Genomic DNA, 26,526 nt, shown 5'->3' on the forward strand with positions numbered 1-26,526 from the left:
TCAATCTCTCGTCTTCTTCCTCCAGCGCCGCCGGGACCACCTGCTCCCGCCTCCTGCTGCTAGCAGCTCTGCTTAGCACGCTTCGCTGTGAAGCGCTACCCCATCGTTGGCCAGGCCATCCCTCCACCCCTCCACACCTCCTGTTCTTCTCCACCGACTTCCCAACTACACCGCACCAGAACCAGTTAACCCTCGTATACCTCTCCGTCTGCGACTCTACTCCCATGTCTTCCCATCTCCGGCTCGTTGTTGTCCGGGGCCTCGCCGTCGTCCACCACCTTGGATGCGCTCGGCGCAGAGTGGTCAACATGGTCAACGAACGACATCCATCGGAAGTAGACTGTGCGTGGAGAGGCTGACAGCTGGGTCCACGGTCGCACGCAAGGAAATGCCTCCTTATTACGTGCAAAATAATGATTCCTCCACCTGACAGCTGGGACCCACCGGAAGGGCCTCTGTATTTCACGAAAAAAAACGTTCTCCCCGCTGACAGGTCGGACCCACAAGCTATATCTTCGCACGCAAGGAAGTGTCTCCTTATTACGCACAAAACAATGAATACCCCCTGCCAGCTGGGACCCACCATAGTGGGAGGCTGACTTGTGGGCCTACTAAGTTGACGGGGACGAAGGGCTTTGTCAACTTAGTCAATATGAACGATTCTAGCTCCAATGACCGTACGATGTCCATCCAACGGCCCTAGTGCTTCTTCAACCTCTGGTCTTCTTGCTCCAGCCGCCCAAAGCAGCGTCGGTCGTGCCGCGTGCTCCTGCCTTCCGTGGCCGGCTGTGATGCCGCGGAGGCCTCACCGCCCCCTACTACTCCCACCGCTGGCCAGGTCATCCCTTTACTCACCCACACCCCCTGTTATTATGCGGCGGCGGCAGCCTCACACTGCAGCCGAACTAGTGAACCCTCGTACTCCTCTCCGCGTGGGCAACCACTGCCGCGTCTTCCCGGGCTCCACGTCGTCCCCTTCCTAGGCCTCGCCGTCGTCCACCGCCCTGGTGCTCTCGGCGCGGCGTGGTCAACGTGGTCAAGGAACGACTTCCATCGGAAGAGTATTGTACGTGGAGAGGCTGACAGCTGGGTCCACGGCCGCAGCAAGGAAGTGCCTCCTTATTACGCGGAAAATAATGATTCCTCCACCTGACAGCAGGGACCCACCGGACGGGCCACCGTATTTCGTGAAAAAAAACATTTCTCCCTGACTGCTAAGACCCACCAGCTACATCTTTGCACGCAAGGAAGTGCGTCCATATTACAGGCAAAACAAAATGATTCGCCCCCTGACTGCTGGGACCCACCAGCTACATCGCAAGGAAGTGCCTGATAGTCGGGACCCACCTAGTCGAAGCGTACGTAGCATTGTCATTCTGGTCGCGAACGTGTACGTACATACTAGTCGATGTAGAGGCGCGCACGTGTCGTAGTAGAGGCGCGCACGTAGCATGTACATGTACATACAGCGGCCAGGGTGCAAGAAAGAAAATACGGCCACGTACGTACATACGGGCGGGGTCTCGAACGCCTACTCGCGCATACGTACGACCAGGGCTCGTGTACATGGCTGGGTCAGAACGGAGAAGCTGCGCCGTCGTCGTGTTCATGGGGAGGCAACCGGCTGGGTCGGAACGGAATGCGTCGTTGTGTTCATCGGGAGCCAACCGGCTTGGACGGAACAGGCGATGGAAATGAGGTCTGGCGTACCGCAGAACGGATGAAACGGCCTTGTGTTCGACCATCCACGGTCGAAACGGGATCATGTTCATCGGGAGGGGACGGGCATACCGCAAAATGGAGGAAACGGACCTCCTACGATCGAAACGGGATCCTGTTGATCGGGAGGGGTGTGGCGTACCGCAAAACGGAGGAAACGGACTTGGGTTGGAGCGCTACGGTCGAAACGGGGGTCCTGTTCATCGGGAGGGGTGTGGCATACCGCAAAACGGGACTCCACGGGATACTGTTCATCTCCACCGTCGACCTCCTCCAACCTCCACGGGCTACTGTTCATCCACCGTCGACCTCCTCCAGCCTCCACCTGCGACTGTTCATCCACGGGCTCCTGTTCATCCAGCCTCCACCGGCTACTGTTCAACCAGCCCTCTCCACGGGGTCTTGTTCAACCACCCCTCCACGGGCTACTGTTCAACCAGCCCTCTACCGGCTACTGTTCAAACAGCCCTCCACGGGGTCCTGTTCATCCAGCCCTCCACAGGGTCCTGTTCATCCACTGGCTCGATCGATCGGGGTACTGTTCATCCAGCGGCAACGGCCTCTACTACCACGGGGTCCTATTCATCCACCCCCCACCGGGAACTGTTCATCCAAACCCCCTCAACAACGTTCACTGTTCATCAAGGGAAGGAGGCAGCAGTGTTCGACCGGCTTCAGTTAGCAGCAGTAGCGAAGGAATCACTCAGGTTCAGTTAACAGCAAGGGATCGATCGATCGCTCGGGTTCAGTAACGCGTAGCCTGCAGTGCAATCGCTCGGGTTCAGTTAGAGCCCAACGCCTCGCACACACGCGCGTACGTACGAGAGAAACGCGCATCGCTCGGCCCCCGACCACCCACCGTAACCGGGAACTCCCCGATATTTTCCTCGCCCTCGCTTCTACCACGGTTTTTTCCGTCATGGACGGCCCAAAGAATGTGATGAAGTTGCGTCTCCGGTCCGCCCAGGACGAAAAGCCCATTTTCTGTCATGATTTTTGTCATAGAAGTAGGACCCCACCACATCTATGATGATACCGGGTTTTGTCACAATTATCGTCATAGAAGTGTCATAAGTATGACAGAAAAGCATTTCGTTCTGCCCAAAATGTCACGGATGTGTCTTTTTTTTGTAGTTTTCACTCTGAAATTCTTTGAACTTTTCAAATGTTTCAGACTTGTGTTTCATTAAGTAGATATACCCATATCTGCTCAAATCATCTGTGAAGGTCAGAGAATAACGATACCCGCCGCGAGCCTCAACACTGATCGGACTGCATACATCGGTATGTATTATTCCCAATAAGTCAGTGGCTCGCTCCATTGTTCCGGAGAACAGAGTCTTAGTCATCTTGCTCATGAGGCATGGTTCGCAAGCATCAAGTGATTCATAATCAAGTGATTCCAAAAGCCCACCAGCATGGAGTTTCTTCATGCGCTTTACACCAATATGACCTAAACGGCAGTGCCACAAATAAGGTGCACTATCATTATTAACCTTGCATCTTTTGGCTTCAATATTATGAATATGTGTATCACTACAATCGAGATTCAATAAACCATTCATCTTGGGTGTATGACCACAGAAGGTTTCATTCATGTAAACAGAATAACAATTATTCTTTGACTTAAATGAATAATCGTATTGCAATAAACATGATCCAATCATATTATGCTTCAACGCAAACACCAAATAACATTTATTTTAGGTTCAACACTAATCTCGAAGGTAAATGGAGTGTGCTATGGTGATCTTATCAACCTTGGAATCACTTCCAACACACATCGTCACCTTGCCCTCAACTAGTCTCTGTCCATTTTATAACTCCTGTTTCAAGTTACTAATCATAGCAACTGAACCAGTATCAAATACTCAGGGGCTACTATGAATACTAGTAAAGTACACATCAATAACATGTATATCATATATACTTTTGTTCACTTTGCCATCCTTATCCGCCAAGTATTTGGGGTAGTTCCGCTTCCAGTGACCATTTCCTTTGCAGTAGAAGCACTCAGTTTCAGGATTGGGTCTAGCTTTGGGCTTCTTCATGGGAGTGGCAACTTGCTTGTCATTCTTCTTGAAGTTCCCTTTCTTTCTCTTGCCCTATTACTTGAAACTAGTGGTCTTGTCAACCATCAACACTTGATTCTTTTCTTGATTTCTACCTTCACCGATTTCAGCATCGCGAAGAGCTCAGGGAATCGTTTTCGTCATCCCTTGCATATTATAGTTCATCACGAAGTTCTAGTAACTTGGTGATAGTGACTAGAGAACTCTGTCAATCACTATCTTATCTGAAAGATTAACTCCCACTTGATTCAAGCGATTGTAGTACTCGGACATTCTGAGCAGATGCTCACTAGTTGAGCTATTCTCCTCCATCTTGAAGGCAAAAATACTTGTCAGAGGTCTCATACCTCTCGACTCGGGCATGAGCCTGAAATACCAATTTCAACTCTTGGAACATCTCATATGCTCCATGGCGTTTCAAAACATTTTTGAAGTCTCGGTTCTAAGCCGTAAAACATGGTGCACTAAACTATCAAGTAGTCATCATACCGAGCTTGTCAAACGTTCATAACGTATGCATTTGCTCCTGCAATAGTTCGGTCATCTAGCAGTGCATCAAGGACATAATTCTTTTGTGCAAAAATGAGAATAATCCTCAGATCATGGACTTAGTCCGCATCATTGCTACTATCAACTTTCAACTTAGTTTTCTCTAGGAACATATCATAAATAAAACGGGGAAGCAATTGATCTACAACATAGATATGCAAATACTATCAGGACTAAGTTCATGATAAATTTAAGTTCAGTTAATCATATTACTTAAGAACTCCCACTTAGATAGACATCCCTCTAGTCATCTAAATGATCACGTGATCCATATTAACTAAACCATGTCCGATCATCACGTGAGATGGAGTAGCTTTCAATGGTGAACATCACTATGTTGATCATATCTATATGATTCACGTTTGACCTTTCGGTCTCAGTGTTCCGAGGCCATATCTACATATGCTAAGCTCGTCAAGTTTAACCCGAGTATTCTGCATGTGCAAAACTGGCTTGCACCCGTTGTATGTGAACATAGAGCTTATCACACCCGATCATCACGCGGTGTCTCGGCATGAAGAACTGTCGCAACGGTGCATACTCAGGGAGAACATTTATACCTTGAAATTTTAGTAAGGGATCATCTCATAATGATACCATCGTACTAAGCAAAATAAGATGCATAAAAGATAAACATCACATGCAATCAAAATATGTGACATGATATGGTCATCATCGTCTTGTGCCTTTGATCTCCATCTCCAAAGTACCGTCATGATCTCCATCGTCACCGGACACCATGATCTCCATTATCTTGATCTTTATCAACGTGTCGTCACATGGTCGTCTCACCAACTATTGCTTTTGCAACTATTGCTATCACATAGCGAAAGGCAATTATATGGCGCTTGCATCTTATGCAATAAAGAGACAACCATATGGCTCCTGCCAGTTGCCGATAACTTTAACAAAACATGATCATCTCATATAACAATTTATATTTCATCACGTCTTGACCATATCACATAACAACATGCCCTGCAAAAACAAGTTAGACGTCATCTACTTTGTTGTTGCAAGTTTTACGTGGCTGCTACGGGCTTCTAGCAAGAACCGTTCTTACCTACGCATCAAAACCACAACGATTTTTCTTCAAGTGTGTTGTTTTAACCTTCAACAAGGACCGGGCGTAGTCAAACTCGATTCAACTAAAGTTGGAGAAACAGACACCCGCCAGCCACCTGTGTGCAAAGCACGTTGGTAGAACCAGTCTCATGAACATGGTCATGTAATGTCGGTCCGGGCCGCTTCATCCAACAATACCGCCGAATCAAAGTAAGACGTTGCTGGTAAGAAGTATGACTATTATCGCCCACAACTCTTTGTGTTCTACTCGTGCATATAACATCTACGCATAGACCTGGCTCGGATGCCATTGTTGGGGAACGTAGTATTTCAAAATTTTCCTACGATCCCGCAAGATCTATCTAGGAGAAGCATAGCAACGAGCGGGGAGAGTGTGTCCACGTACCCTCGTAGACCGAAAGCGGAAGCGTTTAGTAATGCGGTTGATGTAGTCGAATGTCTTCGCGATCCAACCGATCCAAGTACCGAACGCACGGCACCTCCACGATCTGCACACGTTCTGCTCGGTGACGTCCCTCGAACTCTTGATCCAACAAAGTGTCGAGGAAGAGTTCCGTCAGCACGACGGTGTGATGACGGTGATGGTGAAGTGATCCGCGCAGGGCTTCGTCTAAGCACTACGTGAATATGACCGGAGGCGTAAATTGTGAAGGGGACATCGCACACGGCTAACAGTTATTGGTGTCTCTTCTAGGCGCCCCCTCCCCACGTATATATAGGTGGGAGGGGGAGGGGTGCAGCAAGGGCGCGTCCAAGTAGAAGGAATCCTACTTGGGGCCTTGTCCAATTCGGCCTCTCCCCCTTCCAAAAGTGTTGGAGGGGGAAGGAAAGAGAGGGGGAGAGAAGGGAAGGGGAGGCCGAATCCTCCCCTTTCCTTTCTCTCTTCCCCTCCTTCCTTCTCCTCCTATTTGGCATATATGGGGCGCACCAGCCCACTAGGGGCTGGTCTGTCCCGCCCTTGGCCCAATAAGGCCCATATCTTTGCCGGGGGGGTGCCCGGAACCCCTTCCGGTGACCCAATACGTACCAGGTACCCCCAGAACACTTCCGGTGTCCGAATACTATCGTCCTATATATTAATCTTTACCTCTTGACCATTTCGAGACTCCTCGTCATGTCTGTGATCTCATCCAGGACTCCGAACAAACTTCGGTCACCAAAACACATAACTCATAATACAAATCGTCATCGAACGTTAAGCGTGAGGACCCTACGGGTTCGAGAACTATGTAGACATGATCGAGACACATCTCCGGTCAATAACCAATAGCGGAACCTGGATGCTCATATTGGTTCCTACATATTCTACGAAGATCTTTATCGGTCAACCGCATAACAACATACGTCATTCCTTTTGTCATCGGTATGTTACTTGCCCGAGAATCGATCGTCGGTATCCTCATACCTAGTTCAATCTCGTTACCGGCAAGTCTCTTTACTCGTTCCGTAATGCATCATCCCGCAACTAACTCATTAGTCACATTGCTTGCAAGGCTTATAGTGATGTGCATTACCGAGAGGGCCCAGAGATACCTCTCCGATACACAGAGTGACAAATCCTAATCTCGATCTATGCCAACCCAACAAACACCTTCGGAGACACCTGTAGAGCATCTTTATAATCACCCGGTTACGTTGTGACGTTTGATAGCACACAAAGTGTTCCTCCGGTATTCGGGAGTTGCATAATCCCATAGTCAGAGGAATATGTATAAGTCATGAAGAAAGCAATAGCAATAAAACTTAACTATCATTATGCTAAGCTAACGGATGGGTCTTGTCCATCACATCATTCTCCTAATGATGTGATCCCGTTCATCAAATGACAACACATGTCTATGGTCGGGAAACTTAACCATCTTTGATTAACGAGCTAGTCAAGTAGAGTCATACTAGGGACATTCTGTTTTGTCTATGTATTCATACATGTACTAAGTTTCCGGTTAATACAATTCTAGCATGAATAATAAACATTTATCATGATATAAGAAAATATAAATAACAACTTTATTATTGCCTCTAGGGCATATTTCCTTCATATTGCTCCATTTATTTTGATTTTACTATTCATTAGAGCTCACGTGAGCTAAGGATCAGAATCCATGTCCATGAAACAGGGGTATTGCTCTTCACTGAATATATAGATCGCACAGTAGATGTTGTTAGAGCATCTCCAACGCCGCACCCTAAATTAGACTCACTATCAGTTTTCGCGGCCGGTCATCCAACGTCGTGCCCAAAACATTCGCCCATATCCGGCACCATCCAGATTTGATCAATAGCAATTTTATTAGGTGGTACATATGCAATCTTCACAACCAAAAAACGACCGATGTTCATAAGTTTTTACATGCGCTCGATCACAAGTGTCAGTCCGACAGTCAGTGCAAATTTTGCCCTCCCAGACCGGTTGTTTGTACCTCCTCCCTCATCACTCCATCGCCTTCTGCTCTGCAGCTTCTGCCTTCTCCATCTCTGTCACCAAGCGCATTAACATCTTTGCACGATCTCGTCGCATCGAGATCAAACTCGTTCATCTCCATGGTCAACATTTTGGTTTTCTTTGGAGTGGCCATGCACTTCTTGAGATCAGAGAACCCTATTCGACTTATAGCACCCCTTTTTCAGGTTGAAGTAATCATCCCTGACACCTTGCATGATGAACATAAACAAATCGTCGTTGCATCCAAAATCGACGTTGGAAATCGTGTTCTTATAGCTCATCAGGGGCAAAGTAGCCCTCATATAGATCAACATGCCCCCATGCTTGATGCCGTTTCAACACTCGATGTCCTGGCGTTCAACCCATAAGTTGAGAACATGCTCCTTCGCACGCTCCGTGTCTTCAAGAATCACCATCATCAACACCATTTCATCCCCATCTTCCTCATCGGACGAAGACGAATCCATGAACTCAGCATACAAATACTCCTCAAAAAATGCACTATGACATTTGTTCGAAAACTTGCTGGGCGACGGTGGTCGGGGTGGAGAGTATACCTGGGCGACGTCCAGAACCGAAGGAGGCCTGGGCGGCGGTCTACGGGGGCAAAGGAGGAAGGCATGATTGTGAATATGTACAAGCTCCAGGCGGGGTTTTGGGATAGGTCCAGGGTGTCGGAGTCCGACGTGGCGGACGCCCAAAGCTCCCTCGAGTTGGGTCTGGTCTGTGGGAATTCGGACATCTGAACCAGTCCGGCTCGGTTTGATGATCTGTGTTGGATGATTAACGGTCAAGTCTGAACATTTGCAGGCATTTTGGCCCTCATGCCGAATTGTGGAGATCACACGACATATGGCTCTCTACACGCAAGACAGGTGCCGACAACAGCGAAACTGGATGGAGTACTTACCACGTTACCCGTGGAGACAGAAAATAGCCAAGCACATGTCTAGATACAGGATAGAACAGCGAGCAACCTACCGTGGCTTATCCGGCCCCCGGTAGTTCGATATCATCGTAAGACCATAACCTCAGAAGAGAAGATAAACAAAGGAAAGTGAGATCGGACCTACTGCAAAATTCCCACTCGGATAGGAAGTTGCCTGGAACGATCATCGAACTAACTTTGATATGTTTGGACGCAGATAAATTGTACTGGACGATCTTTTATTTATAGTATCATTTATGATGATTGAACCGTACTGTGGGCTGATTTTATAAGTGATTCTGTGATTGACCATGAGCTCTGGAAGGCCAGTTCTCAAATATCCGGATGGCTCTATAAGCCCTTCACCCAACTAGTGCAACTGTGCAGGTAGCCAGGTACAGATGAAAACGCATTGTGTTCTCTACAATGCTCTTCCAACTTTAATTTAGTGACCACACTGCATTCGCCGCTGGTATTCTAACTAAACCAAAGAAATGGGGCAAGTATCTCATTAACAATTACATTTACATCATGTCTTCGGTTTTGATCCTTCCGATCTTCTTTATTCTTCATCGGCGGCGGTTGTTGTTCTGATGTGTTAGTCCTATAGGGTCTTAGCACGACGACTTTTCGACTGTCTACTACAACAAGTTGTGCCTCACTCCGGCGATGGAGGGGCGATGACAGCGGCGCACGCCTTCAACTCGCTTCAGTACTTGTAGTCGTTGCTAGGTGGTTTATGGATATGGATGTAATTTTTATTATCTCTAGTGTTCGTTGTACTGCCATAATTGAAGATGAACAGATCAGAAGTTTTCTCGCAATTTTTTTTTTTACATTTACATCATGTCAAAGAGAAAGCAGCTAATTTAACATGCAAACTAGGGGTCTAAACTCGCATGGCTATAGTACAGTCAAAATGGGAAATTCTATATATTGAACTGAACAACATTTACATACTTATCTCTATATACTATTGCAGGGTAGAGCAACCGTTTTATCTTGATGTCCTCTGCTTCTGGACCTTGACATCTTTCAACTTTAGCTTGAGCTTCATCATGCCAGCTTGGACTTGCACTTCATTTTTGGACGAATCTATTTTGACCACGGTCGCTTGGTTCTTGAGTTTAGGAACGTAAACTAAATCCCCAACTTCTGGAATCCCACCATTTTCATCTAATTCGAAAGGAAAGCTTAGTTTTAACTTGTCTTCAAACTATGCGGGACTGGGAGAGAGATAATAATATGAAAATGATGAGTTTCAAACCTATTATCTTGCCATTAGCTTCTGTGACCATGCTGCTATTTGTATTCTGCGTCTTTTTAGGGGCAGAAGTGCTAGCTGGCTCGGGGCCTTTCGCACCCTCAGATTTGGCTTTCTCCGCAGCCTTCTCTTCTTCTAGCACTCTTTGAGCTACTGCAGATTCTCTGTACTGCTGGAACTTCTTATGAATGATCGAACGAGCCATAACAGCATACTCCGAAACTACTCTTGACTTTCTTTTTCTCTGAGCGATGCCGTGATCAACAATGCTCTTCTGTGCCACTTCCAAGTCATTATGAAGCTCCTTGGACTGCCTGATACGCAATCAGTGGACATATAAGATAAGCAATTCTGATGTGACTGGGTTTGAGTACTATAATAGTCTAATAAGCAAACTAATGCATGAGAAAATAGTCAAATACCTAAACTTCTGTGTAATGGAACTACAAATTCACTTAGAAAGGCAGATTAACATATAGAGCCGGAGCATTCATCGCACCAAACCTCAAGATCAGTTAAAGTTATCCTTACTAAAAGATGGTACAAGCTTCGAATGCATATGTGACATGCAAACAGGGATCTGTTCCATGGAAAGATTGCAGCATATACTCAAATGTACATAAAACCAGCAGGAAGTTCTCACATAAGATAATGTTGTGCCTGCTGAAGTTGTTCATGGTATTCTTGCTTGAATTTTTCCATGTCCATAATCAACTGCAAAACAAACACTTGAGATGGACTTGTTCTAGAGATCGTATTAATCCAGATCGAAGAAGAATTCGACCTCGCGGATTCTAACTGAAGCAATATACGGATGAGTCTCTAACATGAGAGCACATATTCCTCAAGCAAATAACAGAATTTCCAGTGCCAAGGAAGACCCCATTTCTATCAGTAACACATGAAATATTGCGCACCTGGTTGCTCTTGTAGTTTATTCTACACTTCCCGTCCCCTGCGTCGCCCTCCCTGGCGACACGGGGGAAACCCTAGATCAAGGCGCCGCTCCTCCCTTTCCTCCCTTCCCTCGGCTCGCCGCCGCCGGAGGAGCGGCCGGCGAAGTCCACGCCGGCTCCTGTGAAGGTGGCGGCGGGGCCCCTTCCTGTTCTTCGTCTGCGAGCTTGGCGCGGCGGCTGCCGGACGGCGCGGCTGCTGCCTTGGATGGCACGGGACGGGGCCAAGGTGGCGTGGGGGCTCGCGCGCTCGCGAGGGCCCTGGCGACGCGGCGGCCCTGGACGGCGCGCGGTGGGTGGCCCACTGCGGCGGGGCGCGCGGCGGATGGCTAGTGGTGGCGGCGCGGGCCAGGCGGTGCTCTCCCTGACTTGCAATGCTTGGTGGTGCTCCCCCTTCTGGCTGGCGCGGCCCTTGTACGCGTTCGTGACCGGAGGAGGTGCGGGCGGGCCTCCTTGGTGGGGTTCCTCCCAGATCCCGCGCACGGTGGCGCGGGCTAGTCTGTCTCTGCACATCCTCGGCCGATCTGGAGCGCGGCGGTGCGGGCCTGCTAGCTTTGGTGCGTTCCCGCCCAGTTCCGGCGAGCGGCGGCGTGGGCCGGTCTGATTTCGGCACGGTCCCGGCCAGATCCAGCGCGCGGTGGTGCGGACGTTTTCCGCCCAGTGCCTGCATGCGGCGGCGCGGTCGGCCAGATCCGGCGGGGTCCTTGCTAGTTCCTGCGCGCGGCGGTGCGAACGACCAGTTGGCATGGCATCCGCCCAGCTCTTGCGTTCAGATTGGTCTTGGTGGTGTGCGCTTTCGGCCTCCTTTTTGCTCGATGGCGTTTGGGTGACCTCGGAGGTCGAGATGGTCTGTTGGAAGGCGAGGCAACGACCTCCGTGGATGTCGTTATCCTTCCTGAAGGTGTCGCCGTGGACCTTGCTGTTCCTCGACATCTCATGTCTAATGTTCTTCGGGTGAAAACCTAAGATTTGGCTATGCCGGATCGGGTGACGGCGGTGTCTCTGACATCGCTTCCTTCTTGGAGGCGTTACTTTGGAGACCTCGATGGCTTCTGAGGGTGCGTGTGGCTGTAGGTGGAGCTTGGGTTTGGGTAGTTGTCTCGGGAGTAGCTGGTAGCTGGCCATTGGCCGGTGGTTTGCGACTTGCGGTGCTTAGACCTAGTTTTGCTAGTGTTTAGCCCGTCTGTTAGGGTTTTAGCCCAGTTTTCCTTAATTAACCGAGCGGTCTCTTTGTACCATTTCTCTCTGATCAATGAATATAGCAGCTCTCCTGCTATCGTTCTAAAAAACACATGAAATATTATAGTATCTGACCAACTCGATATTATAAAACCAAATTGCCACTTCACAATACAAAAAGGCCAATATTAATCTCAGAAATAAAGGATTGTCATGATCCTGTCAAACTTACCGCATTTATCTCTGCACCAGCTGTTCCAAGCAAGTGCCGAGAACTTTCTATAATATCCAAGGGCAAACCTAGCCTTTCAGCAATATTGATTGCATTTGAACGCCCTATATGCGCAACGAAACATGAGTACAAAAGAATTCCAAAGATAAAATGAGAGCTAGTTTTAGCAGACATCAGTTCCAATACCTATATACACCTTAAAAAACAAGAATGAAATAAGAGCAAGTTTTATCCTTAATATGAAGTTAGTCAGCTAGGTTGACATTCTCAGGATAGAACAGCATGCCACATATTTACAAGAAGATGAAGGCCTCACTATTTGGTGCACTGGAAATTGAAGAATGAATGAATATGACCTTCTTTTTGCCATAGCATATTTGATTCAACAAGCTAACAACAATCAACTGGCTGGTGGGGTTGGTTAATGGTCACCTTGTGTGATTTTTTATGTAGAAAGCATGAGATGTAGGGCTTTCTAGCATCTTATAAGGCAGTGACTTCTGAGCACCCAAACAAGCACCACCATATTATGATCGAAGAACTAACATGTAATATAAAGCAATTAACCTGGTATTCCCCAAAGTATCCTGAACGTAGGCTTTAGATTCTCTTCATCAAATTCCACGCATGCATTCTCAAATGAATCATTGCTGAAAGCATTAAAATAACGAATAATGATGCAGTGTTCATTGGATAAGAGTTACTGGTAATTTAGGGCACACAATAAGCCACATTGCTGCATTCCTGAAATTATTTTTTTGGACATAAATTTCTTGAAATCACGCAAGTGAATTTGCTTCCTGGTGTAAACTGGGGGAAATAGTGATTGCTTCAAGAAGAGCATTTTTAATAGTATTACTCAACAAAAGGAAACTTATTATAAATGTGAAAAGCCCGAGCGAAATCAGGAGTGCATTCTATGTAGATACAAGAAACTAAGTTGAAAATGACATCGTAACCATCAGCAATAACCTGTACTAGACCTTGTAGACTTATACCGTTATTGTCCTTCCAGTTTTGCAATCATGGTGAGTTGGCTCGCTTTTGTTGAATATGAGTAAAATAACACTTATGGTTGATGACAAGGTATCCCAAACAAAACAGTGTCATTTGAATAACAACAAAGGTGTAGTAACTAAACTAATGTACGGACAAATGCTCTTTAGTTAAGAGTTAAGACCATAATGCCAGGAAAAAATTAGCTTCAAATGTTTGGAACCTGTATTTCAGTGTTTTTAGTTCTCCGTGATGAGTTGTAGCTAGAGTCAGAAAGGAACCAGCTTCAGCAAAAGACCCCAAGAGAGACATCCCCAAAGCAGCTCCTTCGAGTGGATTTGTCCCAGCACCAACCTAATATGAAAAATAAAGCATTGCCATCACATTTTAGTATTTTACAGAGAGAAGACTCAACTATAGATAATGAGATAGTCCATGTCATCCATGATATTTCCATAATGAGTTGGGCTAATGGTGTAATGTGTACTGCATCCTGAACTACTAACATGTACTGAATACTTTACAATCATACTGCCACTAAACTAATACACATTAACGAACCAAATTAATCAAATAGTTATCAAGGCAGATGATAAAGTACTCACTTCATCCAAAAGGACCAAGGATTGTGAAGTTGACTGAGCGCGAATAGCCTAATAAAACGAAGGTTCAGATGCTGTACGGATAGTTAAGGATTTACTGCAAGTACGGAACTAATAAGTTAGGATTCAGAACTAACAGAATATTGATTATGATAAACTAAAATATACCCCAATCTGCTTCAGATGCCCAGAGAATGTTGAGAGTGATTGGGTCAAAGATTGCTCATCTCCAATGTCAGCATAAACAGCATCGAACCATGGAATTTTAACTGGTTCAGAAGCTAGAATGTATAGACCTACAGCAGAAGGGCAAATTTATGCAAGTTATACTGGCTGCTTATTCATTAAGAGTGTGCAATAGTAAGTTAAAAGCAGAAAAATACTCCATATCTTCAATTTTCTGCCAACAAGTCATGTCAGAAAGTGTGCATTTAGTAATGCAATCAATGCATACAAAATTTACAAGGATACAGGAAAATCAGTAAAGGAATACTCTAACAAAGCTTGAGGGTGTAGCTTATGATCACAATCAGAATAGTGAAAGGATCTCAACTTCATTGTTCCAGTTACCTATCTTGGCCATTAACGATGCCAGCCCAACCGTCTTCAAGCTGATTGTTTTCCCCCCAGTATTTGGCCCAGTTATGACCAAAACAGTAGTCTCTTCAGCGATCATAAAATCTACTGGGATCGGATGGTTCCTCTCGAGCTCAGAAACCTGCAAACTGAACATAAATTATCCAATGAAAGTGCCAATACACAATGTTTACTCCCAAACGAGGACTAACCCTAATTTTCATGAAATCAAGTTCTGAAGCCAGTTGATCTTCCTCTGCGATATCTTGTCCGTATATCCTCCTCCTCCGAATCTCCTACAACAGGAAGCAAAATGAGAACTGGATAACTGCAGGTTGATAAAAAAATCCCATCAAGACATATGAATAGATGATGTTTTAGTCTATAGTATATTAGATGTAAACAAAAAACGTACTCTCACTATCAATGAATACAAATTTTCTGCATAATGATAGTAGAATAAGGTGGGCCTGGGGAAACTAACCGCTGTGGCACTTGCAACATCCTTTTTTGTACGACGCAAATTTTCCTGGTGCTGCTGGAGCAATAGTGGATGATATGCATTTGGAATGAACAGTTTCCATGGCCTCTTAGTAAGTTGGGCTGAGGAAGTTGTACTGGCAGGCTCATCTTTAGCCGCATTGACAATTCCATGCTCAATGTTTGGCAAATACAGGTCAGGAAGTGTACCATCGTATGCTATACTGTATCTTGCACGAGCTGTGACCTGCAAAGAAAGTGCACATGCATATTAAGCAAAACAATCTGGGTAAGCAAGCAATTAAGCATGCATAAAAAAGTACTTAATGCTTATGAAACTGCTGCACTATGTGATTGTAAACACGATAGACAATTTGGAAATAGGGGTGATGGGAAATGGCCAGATATCTCATTGACGGAGGTGTTGTGTAAGTATCAGAACTGTTTAGATGTCTTGTGGCTTCCCTTAATGTTGAATGTTCAGTTGCTGCATAGGTTGTCAGAATGAGTTACTGCAGTGAAAGGTCACTGCAGTCCCACAGGGAGGAAGGTGATAGCCAGACAAGGCTAGCAGGGGTACGATTAGAGTCGAGCGAATAGAGATACCAGTTGGAAAGTGGTTATTTTGCTTGCTCCCACTGTCCGTATCTCTCGATAGTGAACTGTCTGCAAGGCAAAATGCTGGGTGTGTGAACTTGCATGAGCTTCGCCAGATACGAGGAACGGCTGAAGTGGCACTGGACAGCGGAAGGCAGGTATTCTGCAAAACCTGCCTACCTTGCGTTCTTTGAAGGAATGGTTGACCACCCGCTGTGGCAGCAATACTGGGAGTGCTGGGCACTGATGAAGATGAAAATCTTCTCCTGGATGGCGGTAGCGAACCAGTGCTGGACTGCTGATCATTTTGCTCGCCGAGGTTTGCCACTGTGTGCCCTTTTTGTGATCAAGATGATGAATCCATCTCCCATCTGCACACAGGTGTGCTTTCTCGTAAGATATGGTTCAAAGTGCTCAAGGAATATGGCGCCGAGGCAATCTGCCCAGTGCCAAATGAGGATTTCTTTCATTGTTTCACGGATGCGACAAGCAGAACAAGAAGTTGGAAGGGGTGCGCTCCCTCGTCATGCTCATTCTTTGGTGGCTGTGCATACGAGAAACGCCTGTGTGTTTGACAACATGAGGCCGGTCTCGAGCGACCTTATGGATCTGATCCTCGACAAGGCTGAGCAGTGGAGAATTACTGGTGCCAAGGAACTGAGGAAGCTACCAGTGCACTCTAGACCCCCAGACTGTTGCACCAGCAATCCTGGCGATGCCAGCTGCTCAGGCGTTGGCTATCTATTTTTGCCTTGCGCTGTACAGTTTTGCCATTTTCATTTTTCCCTTTTCAGTTAAATGTTTTTCTGTGTTTCACAGTTTTGGCCGATGTATTGCAACTTCTTTGTGTTTCTTCTAATACAAAATGATGCACGTTTAAATATGTATTAGAGAAAAAAAATCCTAGTCAGAGCTCTTGAGAGTACGAACCCTGCAGTACTAATAGATTATGTCAAAAAAATATCAATGACAACTACTTTTCATGGGAAATGGGTAATGAAAAACAACAGCACCTTATCAAGTGTAACTGTTTCCTGCATCAAAATCTGAATATTATCAAGCTCAAGAAGAATCTGCAAATAAAAATTGAAAAATAAGTGTAAGGATAAGAATACAGAAAATAGCCAAATAGCAAAACCAAATCGATCAACCTTTCAAACCTTGTCAGTCAGTTTCGATAAAGCTTCAAGCTCGGCTCTAACCACTAATGCTCTTGCACCCTGTAGCTCATCATTTAGTGGAACAGCAATAATTGGTTCTATCATACTTCCAGCATCTGAACCACTACATACATATGAATCTTGATCAATACCAACTGTCAAACAGCCAAATTAAATTCAACACATACGCATAATACTATACACATTGGTTAAAACTATGCAAAAAAAAACATTGGTCAGAACTCGGAAGTTGGGTTAAAATTAAGAGAGAGCCAAGATTTTGGTTCTCCTAGCAGACTCCCTTTTACAGGATGTCGGTACTAACAAAAAAGATGAGTATGCGCCAGATGATACAAAGGTAATCTCATATGTTCAGTGATCCAAATCCCAAACATATACTTTAGTGCTAATACTATAAAGTTTAAAAACTCCCAGTCTTATGGAAATTTTTCAGCACAAAGCAGGCATATAAATAAGATTTTAAACAAAACTATCTCATATAAAGCGAAAGCAAATGATGAAACAAAAATCATCTTGAGCAAAGCACACCTGGAGAGTAGTAATCCATCAAAACTTGAAGACTTATCCCCAGTTATTTTAATGCAGCATCTTCCATTTACAATGCTTACTTCCTAAAGAAAATTAGCAGTTTTGTAATTCACTGCGCATAAGTTTCCCTGGCAATGAGTGAGTTGAATGAAACAATACCGACAAGGAAGCTTCATTGTCCGCATTCCTTATCAATTTATCCATAAGCTGGCATAACTGAAAAGGTAACAGCATATAACTATTATCCATCAACAATATTAGCATCAGACAGAGGCAGTTTGTAGGTTAAGACTAAGAGGACCTGAGGAACATAGCATTTGTTTCTTTTCCAGAGTTTAATCACGGAAAGCAAATCCAGTAGATATATTTGGTATTTTATTTATAGATCACATAACTTTCTTCTGCAGTTTATCCTCCAGGTCGAGAACTTAAAGCATGGTGTTTTCAGCAATGTGCAAATGCTTGCATGCTATGCGTGCCGTGGTTGCCGGCTTGCATGTGTGTCGTGCTTCTGTGAGACTATGAATTCAAGGGCAACTGCAACAGTACATGAGGAGTGAAAATGCACAGCAACTTGTTTGCTGCACACGCATGTAGCTGCCCTCGCTAGTCGCTAAGCAAAACAAATCGGCAAAGCCACCTACCCTGCTCTCTAGGGCCTGAACTTGATCTCGATATCGCCTTAGCTCAGGGCTCTGCAAAAAATAAATAACTATTTTGAGTTAAAAGGGAATATTTCAAATGGAATATCTAAGTACAATCGGGGGTCATAACACCCTTTCAAAGTGTTTTATTAATGATGGTCAGTATAGATTGCATCAAACCAGTAATGATATACACTTAACAGATAATTACTACATGCTGCTATAAATGTACTTAGTAAAGGTAGTTCTGAAATTGACTTCTACAGTTATAGTGTATTTGATGCTACGAAGGAACGAGGTAGCATGTTCAGATTTCCTTTGGGTTAATGCTGGAAAGTTAGGATGACAGATTGCTTGGGCACAGACCTTCAAATATGGATATTTATCGTTTACATGTTCAATGCTTCATAGTGCCTCAATCACTTAACCAAAGAAATTTGAGTTATTGTTCATAAGAAGTAAAGAATAATTTTCTACACGCTGAATAAAGAAATTCACTTCAAACTGAAATGCTTGTAAAAGTAGTATTCTTTTGCAAGGAAATAAAAAACTACTAGTATCACATCGTCCCAAAGCAATACAAAAGTAGACTCAGGATGCAAGAACCAAACTGCAGTGTCTTTCACGGAGCCATCATCATCTATGACATCCTGTATAGACTTCACTAGTAGCTTACTGACAACAGCATCTAGAATCTGCAGGTCAGTAGAAGAACATTCAGCATACTGGACTGAGAGACATATTTTTACTACAGATGACAAAAGATGCAAGAGAGCAAAAATGAGTAAAACAATATGAGCTTACTGTTTCTGTAAGGGGCAGTAACAGATTATGCGAGTCTTCATCTTGCTTCATAGCAGCTCTGATAGTTACTTGCAAGGATTCAACGAACAGCATCAGGCTAACCACTGCCATTGCTTCCTGACCTTTAATCACGGAACCACCAGAGACACAATTTATTGCTGACTCTACCTTCAGTTAAACAGAGAATGTGATACTCAAAGGGTGTATTTCTGATACTGGCATAACAAGACAGTTGGCATCTACTCCCTCCATTCCTAAATATAAGTCTTTTGAGAATGTGATACTCAAAGGGTGTATTTGTGATACTGGCATAACCAGACAGTTGGCATCTACTCCCTCCATTCCTAAATATAAGTCTTTTTAGAGATTCCAATATGGACTGCATACGGAGCAAAATGAGTGAATCTACACTCTAAAATACATCTATATGCAGATAAGGTGAACGGAGGGAGTAATAACCAGTATATCAAGCAAAATGAGACGCAGAGAACAATCCTATACAGATAAGGTGATAAAATATTAACATCAATAAACAGATAACAGAACATGCGTGTTTTGGTCACTATTTTGCTCTTGATTTGGTGGTGTAATTTTACCTTCATATAGGCATAGTTCAATACAGATTACAAGTTGTTGAAGAGATCATTTAAGTCAGGTCAAATGAAACGGTAAAGCCCACTATAGAACTTAACTAGTATGCCAAAATGCCGATCACACAGTAATGCTGTATAAATTCAATTTGATTGTAACTCTGTACTGAAGTCAGGCAGTACACGTGACTTCCTTAGCATATTAGTACACCAAACATGGGTCCTCACCGCGACGGTATCCAGCCCGGAGAAATCCAATGCCCCACCGGAGCTGCCAAGCAGCCGCACCGCCGCCTCAGTCTCCCGGAGGAGCTTCCGGCTCCGCTCATAGCTCACGCTCTCCACACCCCACAGCTGCTTCTGCACAACCCACGTCGCGCGTCAGAGGCGAGGCCCGTGCATCATGAGCGATCAGGCAACGGAAGGGTTCGGAGTCCCAGGGGTCTGGAGTTGAATACCTCGGTGGCTTCGCGGCCGTGCGCGGTGCCGGCGAACGAAGCGACGGCGCGGCAAACCTTGCCCCACTCGAGGAGGCGGAGGCTGCGGGCGGAAGGCGAGGCGGAGGCGGCGACGACGAGGGCGCGTAGGCGGCGCGGGCGGAGGTGGGAGACGGACGGGGAGAGAGAAGGAGGGTCGAGGAGGGAGAAAGAGGCGGAGAGGCGAAGCATGGAGGAGCCGTGGAGGGGAGCAGTGGCGGGGAGGAGCAAACGGCGCCGGTGTGTTTGGATAGAGCTGGGGTGAAGGGCGTGGGCGAATGCACGGCCGAAGGTGTTTCGCGGCTAGCTAGGAGACTTTTTTTTTTAACACAGAGTTATTAATAGTTTTTATTTAAAAAACATATGATTTATTCATCTTCAATCAATGCCAGTACAAGGAACATCAGAAATAAACCTTTAGAGTTTGGCTTGATGTACACGATTTACGCTTGTGTGTTGTCAAGTCCATTCTTATGTGAATATTCATTTCTAAACACGGACCCATATGCTCTTGGTGAACAATAAATTTATGAAAATATAAAAAAATAAAAAAATCTGGAATTTTTTGTCAACCAATACACTCAAATGCATGATGTCCAGGCAAAATTTTATCGTGTTCGAACATCTGAGGAGCTTGTGGCAAAAAGACAAAATCAGTCTAAACAATGTGTAAACAGTAAACTTTCTCACGTACTCTTTTTTTTAGCTACTCAGATGTCTAAACACCACCAAATTTGGTACGAATATCACGCACTCAAACATCTTCCATGTATATATTTGAACTCTTTCAATATTCTTTTAATTTACTGTTCACGCAAAAAAGCAGATGAGCTCGGGAGTCGAATGGCCATGTCTATTCTTCTATTCCTTTTCTCAAGAACCTCGAAGGGGCATGAGATATTTGATCATGTCGAGTATATCTTTCTCTTTTTTCTTCTTAGCTCTCAATCATGGTTTGTATGTATTTTTAGACGGCCTTCAAGATTAAATCTTTTCTAATGTGGGCGTAGATAGCGCCGATCAAACACCCATAAGCAAGCACTAGAACAACAACGGCACACTTCATCAATGGGCTCCCGCTTATCTTTCCCATGCACTCCTCATTAACTTAAACCATGGATCATGCGCCTCAACAACTTTTAAAATGGTGAGGAAGAGACTTCAGTGCATCCAAAATCGTCGCTGAAAATTCTTCCACGCATTTGTTGTTATGAGAAAAACAAACCTACTGGTCTTGACCATTGGAGTTTTGTTTCTAATGCTATAATAGAACATGCAATTTTGAGAGAACTCCCTTTGAATGGGAGGAGTTTCACTTGGGCTAACCATCAAAATGATCCCACTTTTGAAAAACTGGATACTGTCTTTATTTGCCCGGATTGGGAGGAGCATTATCCTCTAGCTGCGGTGCAAGCCTTGAAAAGAGAATTATCTGACCACACTCCACTTATTTGGATACTGGGTACAAAGCAAATTGCTCACATGTTTTTATATATGAAATTTCCTGGATGTTGAGAGAAGGATTTAGAGACTTTGTTGTTAAGATTTGGTCTACCCAGTATGAAGGGAATATCATTGATCAATGGCAACAAAGGATGAAAGAGTCAAGACAAAAAGTAAGAGGTTGTATCTTAAATTCAGATGCATGGTATATTGGTATAGAAAACTAAAGAAAACTATTCTTTCAAAGTTAGATGTCAATGACAAAAAATGTTGAGATATTTGGACTTTCAGCTCATGATAGAAATGAACAAAAAGAGCTTATAGCTCAGCTGAACAGACTCCTTAAATAAGAGGAACTGAAATGGCTTCAAAGGTATAAAAATATAAGGAAATTAAAGATGGAGATAGCAATGCCAGATATTATCATGCTAAAGCCAATGGGAGAAAAAGAAAGAATATTTTTTTTCTCTCATTCAAGAGGAAGGAGTGATTGAGGGTGGGAGAATCTTCTTAAATACTCCCTCTGTTCCGAAATGTATGTCGCTGGGGAATATGTTCCGACCAGGTGAAAATGGGCAAATGGACCTTTATGCCCCCAGTTCAAACTTTGAATCAGTCCGTCTTCTTCCTCAGCGTCTTCCACCTCTGCCTCCGCCCCGGCGCTCCACCTCCGCCTCCGCGGCTCCGCCACCCACCCTCCACCTCCACCTCCACCCCCGCCCTCCACCTCCATCTCCACCCCCGGGCTCCTCCTCTCCCACGCCAGGGGCTCCTCCTGGCCCGCGCGCGCCCAGGTGGTGCTCTGCTGCCGCCCGCTGGTGGAGACGAGCTGCTGCTCTACTGCCGGCCACTGGTGGAGGCGAGCTGGTGCTCTGCTGCCGCCCGCTGGTGGAGGCGAGCTGCTGCCTGCGCGCGCCCAGGGGCTGTTCCTCCCCACGCACAGGTGTTGCTGCCGCTGAAGTCCTCGCCGCTAGGCAGGAGCTGCTTTAGCTAGAGTTCTCAATTTTGCTCGCCTAGGTTCATCTCCTCGCCCATTACTCCCTCTGCATCTGAGTAAATAATTTGATGATCATAAACTTGCTGTAATCATCTGTCTTAAATAATTTGAATAATTGCATGCAGTACAATCTTGGAGTAATACTGAAATTTAACATTGAAACTGAACAATGATATTGAACACTGAAAGATGAACACTGAGTAGAACATGTATTGTCAATACAAGTTTGGACTTGTATTGTCAATACAAAAAATGAACATGTACTGTTAATTTAGCACAGGTTTGGACTTAGTTTCATCAGTACTGCAAATTAGTAGGAGTGAATTAACGGGCAGAAATAATTGCTACTCTCATTTCAGGTAAAATTGAGTAGGAATAAGACTATGAATATCAGGAGCATGAATATCAGGAAGGGTAGTGGTAAAACATAAAGCATGGCCTCCGAAAATTTTACCCCAGCCTTACTTTGAACTCACTATCATTTCTGTACTTCATTATTCCCATAAGAGGGTCTCTTTCACCTGTAACTCGACATGATCAAGTAAAGTGTGCACATGTCTATTTTTATTTGAATCTTCAGAATGTCCAAACTTTTAAACACTATGGTATGACTGAACAATCTAAACTGTTTGACATTGTTTGATGTAAATAAAATACTCCGGTCATTCTTAGTATGCAATCTGCAGTAGTGCTTCGAAAAAACACTAGGGGAAATGACTTGAATGGAGAAATGTTGAGAGACCAACCTGCTACCTGAAAAGTGCAGCATGCCCACATGAGAGTCACTAATACTCTCACACATCTTTTTTCAATAGCCCTTCTTTAAAACAATCTGGTGGGAAAAAACGTTCAAGGTCACAAGTCACAATCTGGTGGAGTATGACTCAACATACTCTATAATTTACTGAATGAATGGAGGTAAAAGTATGGAGTATTTACTGAATGAATAATCAAGTAAACAATGCATGGAGGTAAAAGGATAAAAGAAGCTAAATTCACGGGGAAGAATAGAGCAAAATAATTTAGACAGAATAAATTCTGAAAGAACCTCTGCCATCTGTTGATATGTTGATTTACTTTAAATAAAAATCATAGACTGAAAATGTTGTCATCTGGATTACACATGTTCTTTTTCTCATTAAAGGGTCATGAGACAGCTATTGAAAACAGACTGGAGTAAATTGTTTTTCTAAGAACACAAACACAACAAAAACAGGTTCATGACTGGAGTAGTACTGTAATAAGACCCGACAAAACATCTTTTGGAGAACATGGATCTACTGAAAATGTTGTACTGCTCCAATTGATCATTTTCATTTCCAAAATGTACTGGTGTGCATCTTGAAAGTTCAACCTCTTACCTTGAAAGTTCTTTTCAGTTGCCTGGAGAACATGGATCTCCCAGACCTCAAGTACACCCCACCTGCAGAAGATGAAGATGAAATGGACGAAGATGTAAGAGATGAAATGGACGAAGATGTAGGAGATGAAATGGACGAAGATGAAATGGACGAAGATGTAGGAGATGCAATTGTTCAACATGCAGGTAAATGAATCAAATGATCATGAGTAGAGAGTAAATGACTCAAATGACTTGTGTAAATGCATTGTTGTACTCCATTTGATCATATATTTTCTTTGTGCAGGTGTTGAGCAAGCAATTCAGAAAAGGGATATCCTAGATGACAAGCAAAGATATGTTGCTTATGTTGCAATGCATACATTGTGCATGAGTAGAGGGGGAAAGTTTAAGAGAGATGACAAGAAAAATATTGCTGATTTCTTTGGAGTGGGTGTTTGGAATATACAAAGAATTTGGAAGAAAGCGATGGAGCAAATTGCTGAAGGTCTGGATGTAGATGTTTCAAGTCAGGGGAAAGAAAATTGTGGAAGAAAGCCGAAAGACATCAATCTAGAGCAAATCCCTACCATCCCACTAAACAGGAGGTCTACTATCAGGTCATTTGCCTGGCAACTCGGGTGCAGCCCTACGACACTCCACCGGAAGTTCATGCTGAAGTTGATAAAGAGGCGTACAAACTGTTTGAAGCCAGCTCTGAATGAAAAGAACAAGAAGGATAGAGTGAAATTTTGCTTGTAAATGCTCGATGAGACAACAACACAAACTGAAAGGCCAAAATTCAAGACCATGCACAACATTATTCATATTGATGAGAAATGATTCTATATGACCAAGAAAAAAAGGAACTATTATCTGCTGTATGGGGAGGAAGAGCCTACGAGAACTCTGCAAAACGGCAGTTATATTGGAAAGGTTATGTTCTTGACAGCTGTTGCTAGGCCGAGGTGGGATAATGAAGGAAATGTGACCTTCTCTGGAAAAATTGGAATTTGGCCGTTTGTGAAAGAAGTTCCGGCTCAGAGGAGAAGCGACAACAGGCCCAGAGGAACATTGGAGACAAAGTCCATAAAAGTCAACAGGCAAGTAATGAGAGAGTTCATGATAGAGAACCTACTTCCAGCAATACAAGCATCTTGGCCTGAGAATGATGTTGGGCAAACCATCTATATACAGCAAGACAACGCTAAGCCTCATATCTTGCCTAACGACCTAGAATTTGTAGCAGCTGTGGAAAGAACTGGAGTCGATATCAGACTAATTCAACAACCTGCCAATAGCCCAGATCTGAATGGCCTTGACCTTGGGTTCTTCAACTCGTTGCAATCTCTAACAGATTGTCTAAGCCCTAGAACGCTTCAGGATCTTATCAAGGGTGTGCTAGATGAATTTGAAAACTATGAGGTTTACAAGTTGAACAGAGCTTTCCTATCTCTACAAGCTTGCATGATTGAAATCTTGAACCATGCGGGGGCCAATGGGTATAAAATACCCCATGCGAACAAGGAAAGGCTAGAGAACCTTGGGATGCTACCTCCAAGACTTACATGCCCTCGAGAGGTATATGCAAATGCCCTGCACAATCTTGGGATAATGGAGAGAGTTGCTTGTTGAGATGCTTGTCGAGATGCTTGAGGAGTTGCTAGTTGAGATGCTAGTTGAGATGCTTGAGGAGTTGCCTGTGGAGATGCTAGTTAAGATGCTTGAGGAGTTGCTTGTTGAGATGCTTGAGGATTTGCTTGTTGAGATGCTAGTTGAGATGCTTGAGGAGTTGCTTGTCGAGATGCTTGAGGAGTTGCCTGTTGAGATGCTTGTTCAGATGCTTGAGGAGTTGCTTGTCGAGATGCTTGTCGAGATGCTTGAGGAGTTGCTTGTTGAGATGCTTGAGGAGTTGCCTGTGGAGATGCTAGTTAAGATGCTTGAGGAGTTGCTTGTTGAGATGCTTGAGGATTTGCTTGTTGAGATGCTAGTTGAGATGCTTGAGGAGTTGCTTGTCGAGATGCTTGAGGAGTTGCCTGTTGAGATGCTTGTTCAGATGCTTGAGGAGTTGCTTGTCAAGATGCTTGTCGAGATGCTTGAGGAGTTGCTTGTTGAGATGCTTAAGGAGTTGCCTGTGGATATGCTAGTTAAGATGCTTGAGGAGTTGCTTGTTGAGATGCTTGAGGATTTGCTTGTTGAGATGCTTGAGGAGTTGCTTGACGAGATGCTTGTCGAGATGCTTGAGGAGTTGCCTGTTGAGATGCTTGTTCAGATGCTTGAGGAGTTGGTTGTCGAGATGCTTGTCGAGATGCTTGAGGAGTTGCTTGTTGAGATGCTTGAGGAGTTGCTTGTTGAGATGCTTGAGTTGCTTGTGATTATTTGTGTGGAGTATGTGTAACTACTTGTTTGTGTGGAGTATATGTAAACCCTAGAGATGAGGCTTGTGTGGAGTATATGCAACTCCTTGAGAAGAGACTTGTGTGGAGTGCATCATTTGTATGATCATTTTCGGAAAACCCCATGTGAAATTACTCCATATGTTTGCAAAAGGCTTCTATGGACTGGATTTTACTCCATATATATGATCATTTTTGTTTGAAAAGTTTCATTTAATTTTGTGTGGAGTGCATCATTTGTGTGATCATTTTTGTTTAATTAAGAGATAAGAGGAGAGGGCATTGGAAGAGAGAGAGAGGGAGAGAGAGAGAGAGAGGAAACTGGAAGATACTCCTAATGCAAGCACTCCATTTACAGTACTCCTAATGCTTGTACTGCAGTAAAACTACTCCTAATGCTATAACAGTTAACAACAACTGAAATTACTGTAATGTCCAACCAGAGGTCAGAA

General features: G+C 44.4%; 1 protein-coding gene across 5 annotated transcripts; it reads right to left on the reverse strand.

Moving 5' to 3' along the window:
- Nucleotides 1–9,588: 9,588 nt before the first annotated feature.
- Nucleotides 9,589–20,186, reverse strand: LOC123181310 (endonuclease MutS2). 5 transcript variants are annotated; one of them, XR_006491637.1, is made up of 20 exons: nt 19,882–20,186; nt 19,652–19,783; nt 18,834–19,001; nt 18,641–18,724; nt 18,030–18,080; nt 17,545–17,601; nt 17,386–17,468; nt 16,837–16,960; nt 16,690–16,749; nt 15,084–15,326; nt 14,812–14,895; nt 14,594–14,741; nt 14,192–14,319; nt 14,027–14,074; nt 13,645–13,775; nt 12,993–13,075; nt 12,426–12,529; nt 10,705–10,775; nt 10,065–10,371; nt 9,589–9,973 (listed from the first exon to the last, which is right to left on the reverse strand). XR_006491637.1 is itself a non-coding variant. In XM_044593569.1 (20 exons), exons 1-20 carry the CDS (start codon nt 20,089–20,091, stop codon nt 9,795–9,797), a joined length of 2,499 nt encoding a protein of 832 aa, XP_044449504.1. In that variant the 5' UTR covers nt 20,092–20,186; the 3' UTR covers nt 9,589–9,794. The 5 variants fall into 5 exon arrangements, 4 of the variants coding, with proteins under 4 accessions (XP_044449504.1, XP_044449505.1, XP_044449507.1 ...); XM_044593569.1 differs by having other exon boundaries at nt 10,065–10,375; XM_044593570.1 differs by lacking the exon at nt 14,027–14,074 and having other exon boundaries at nt 10,065–10,375.
- Between the last annotated feature and the right edge of the window lie 6,340 nt (nt 20,187–26,526).

This window comes from Triticum aestivum, chromosome 1D, assembly GCF_018294505.1.
Source record: "Triticum aestivum cultivar Chinese Spring chromosome 1D, IWGSC CS RefSeq v2.1, whole genome shotgun sequence".
Lineage (NCBI taxonomy): Eukaryota > Viridiplantae > Streptophyta > Magnoliopsida > Poales > Poaceae > Triticum > Triticum aestivum.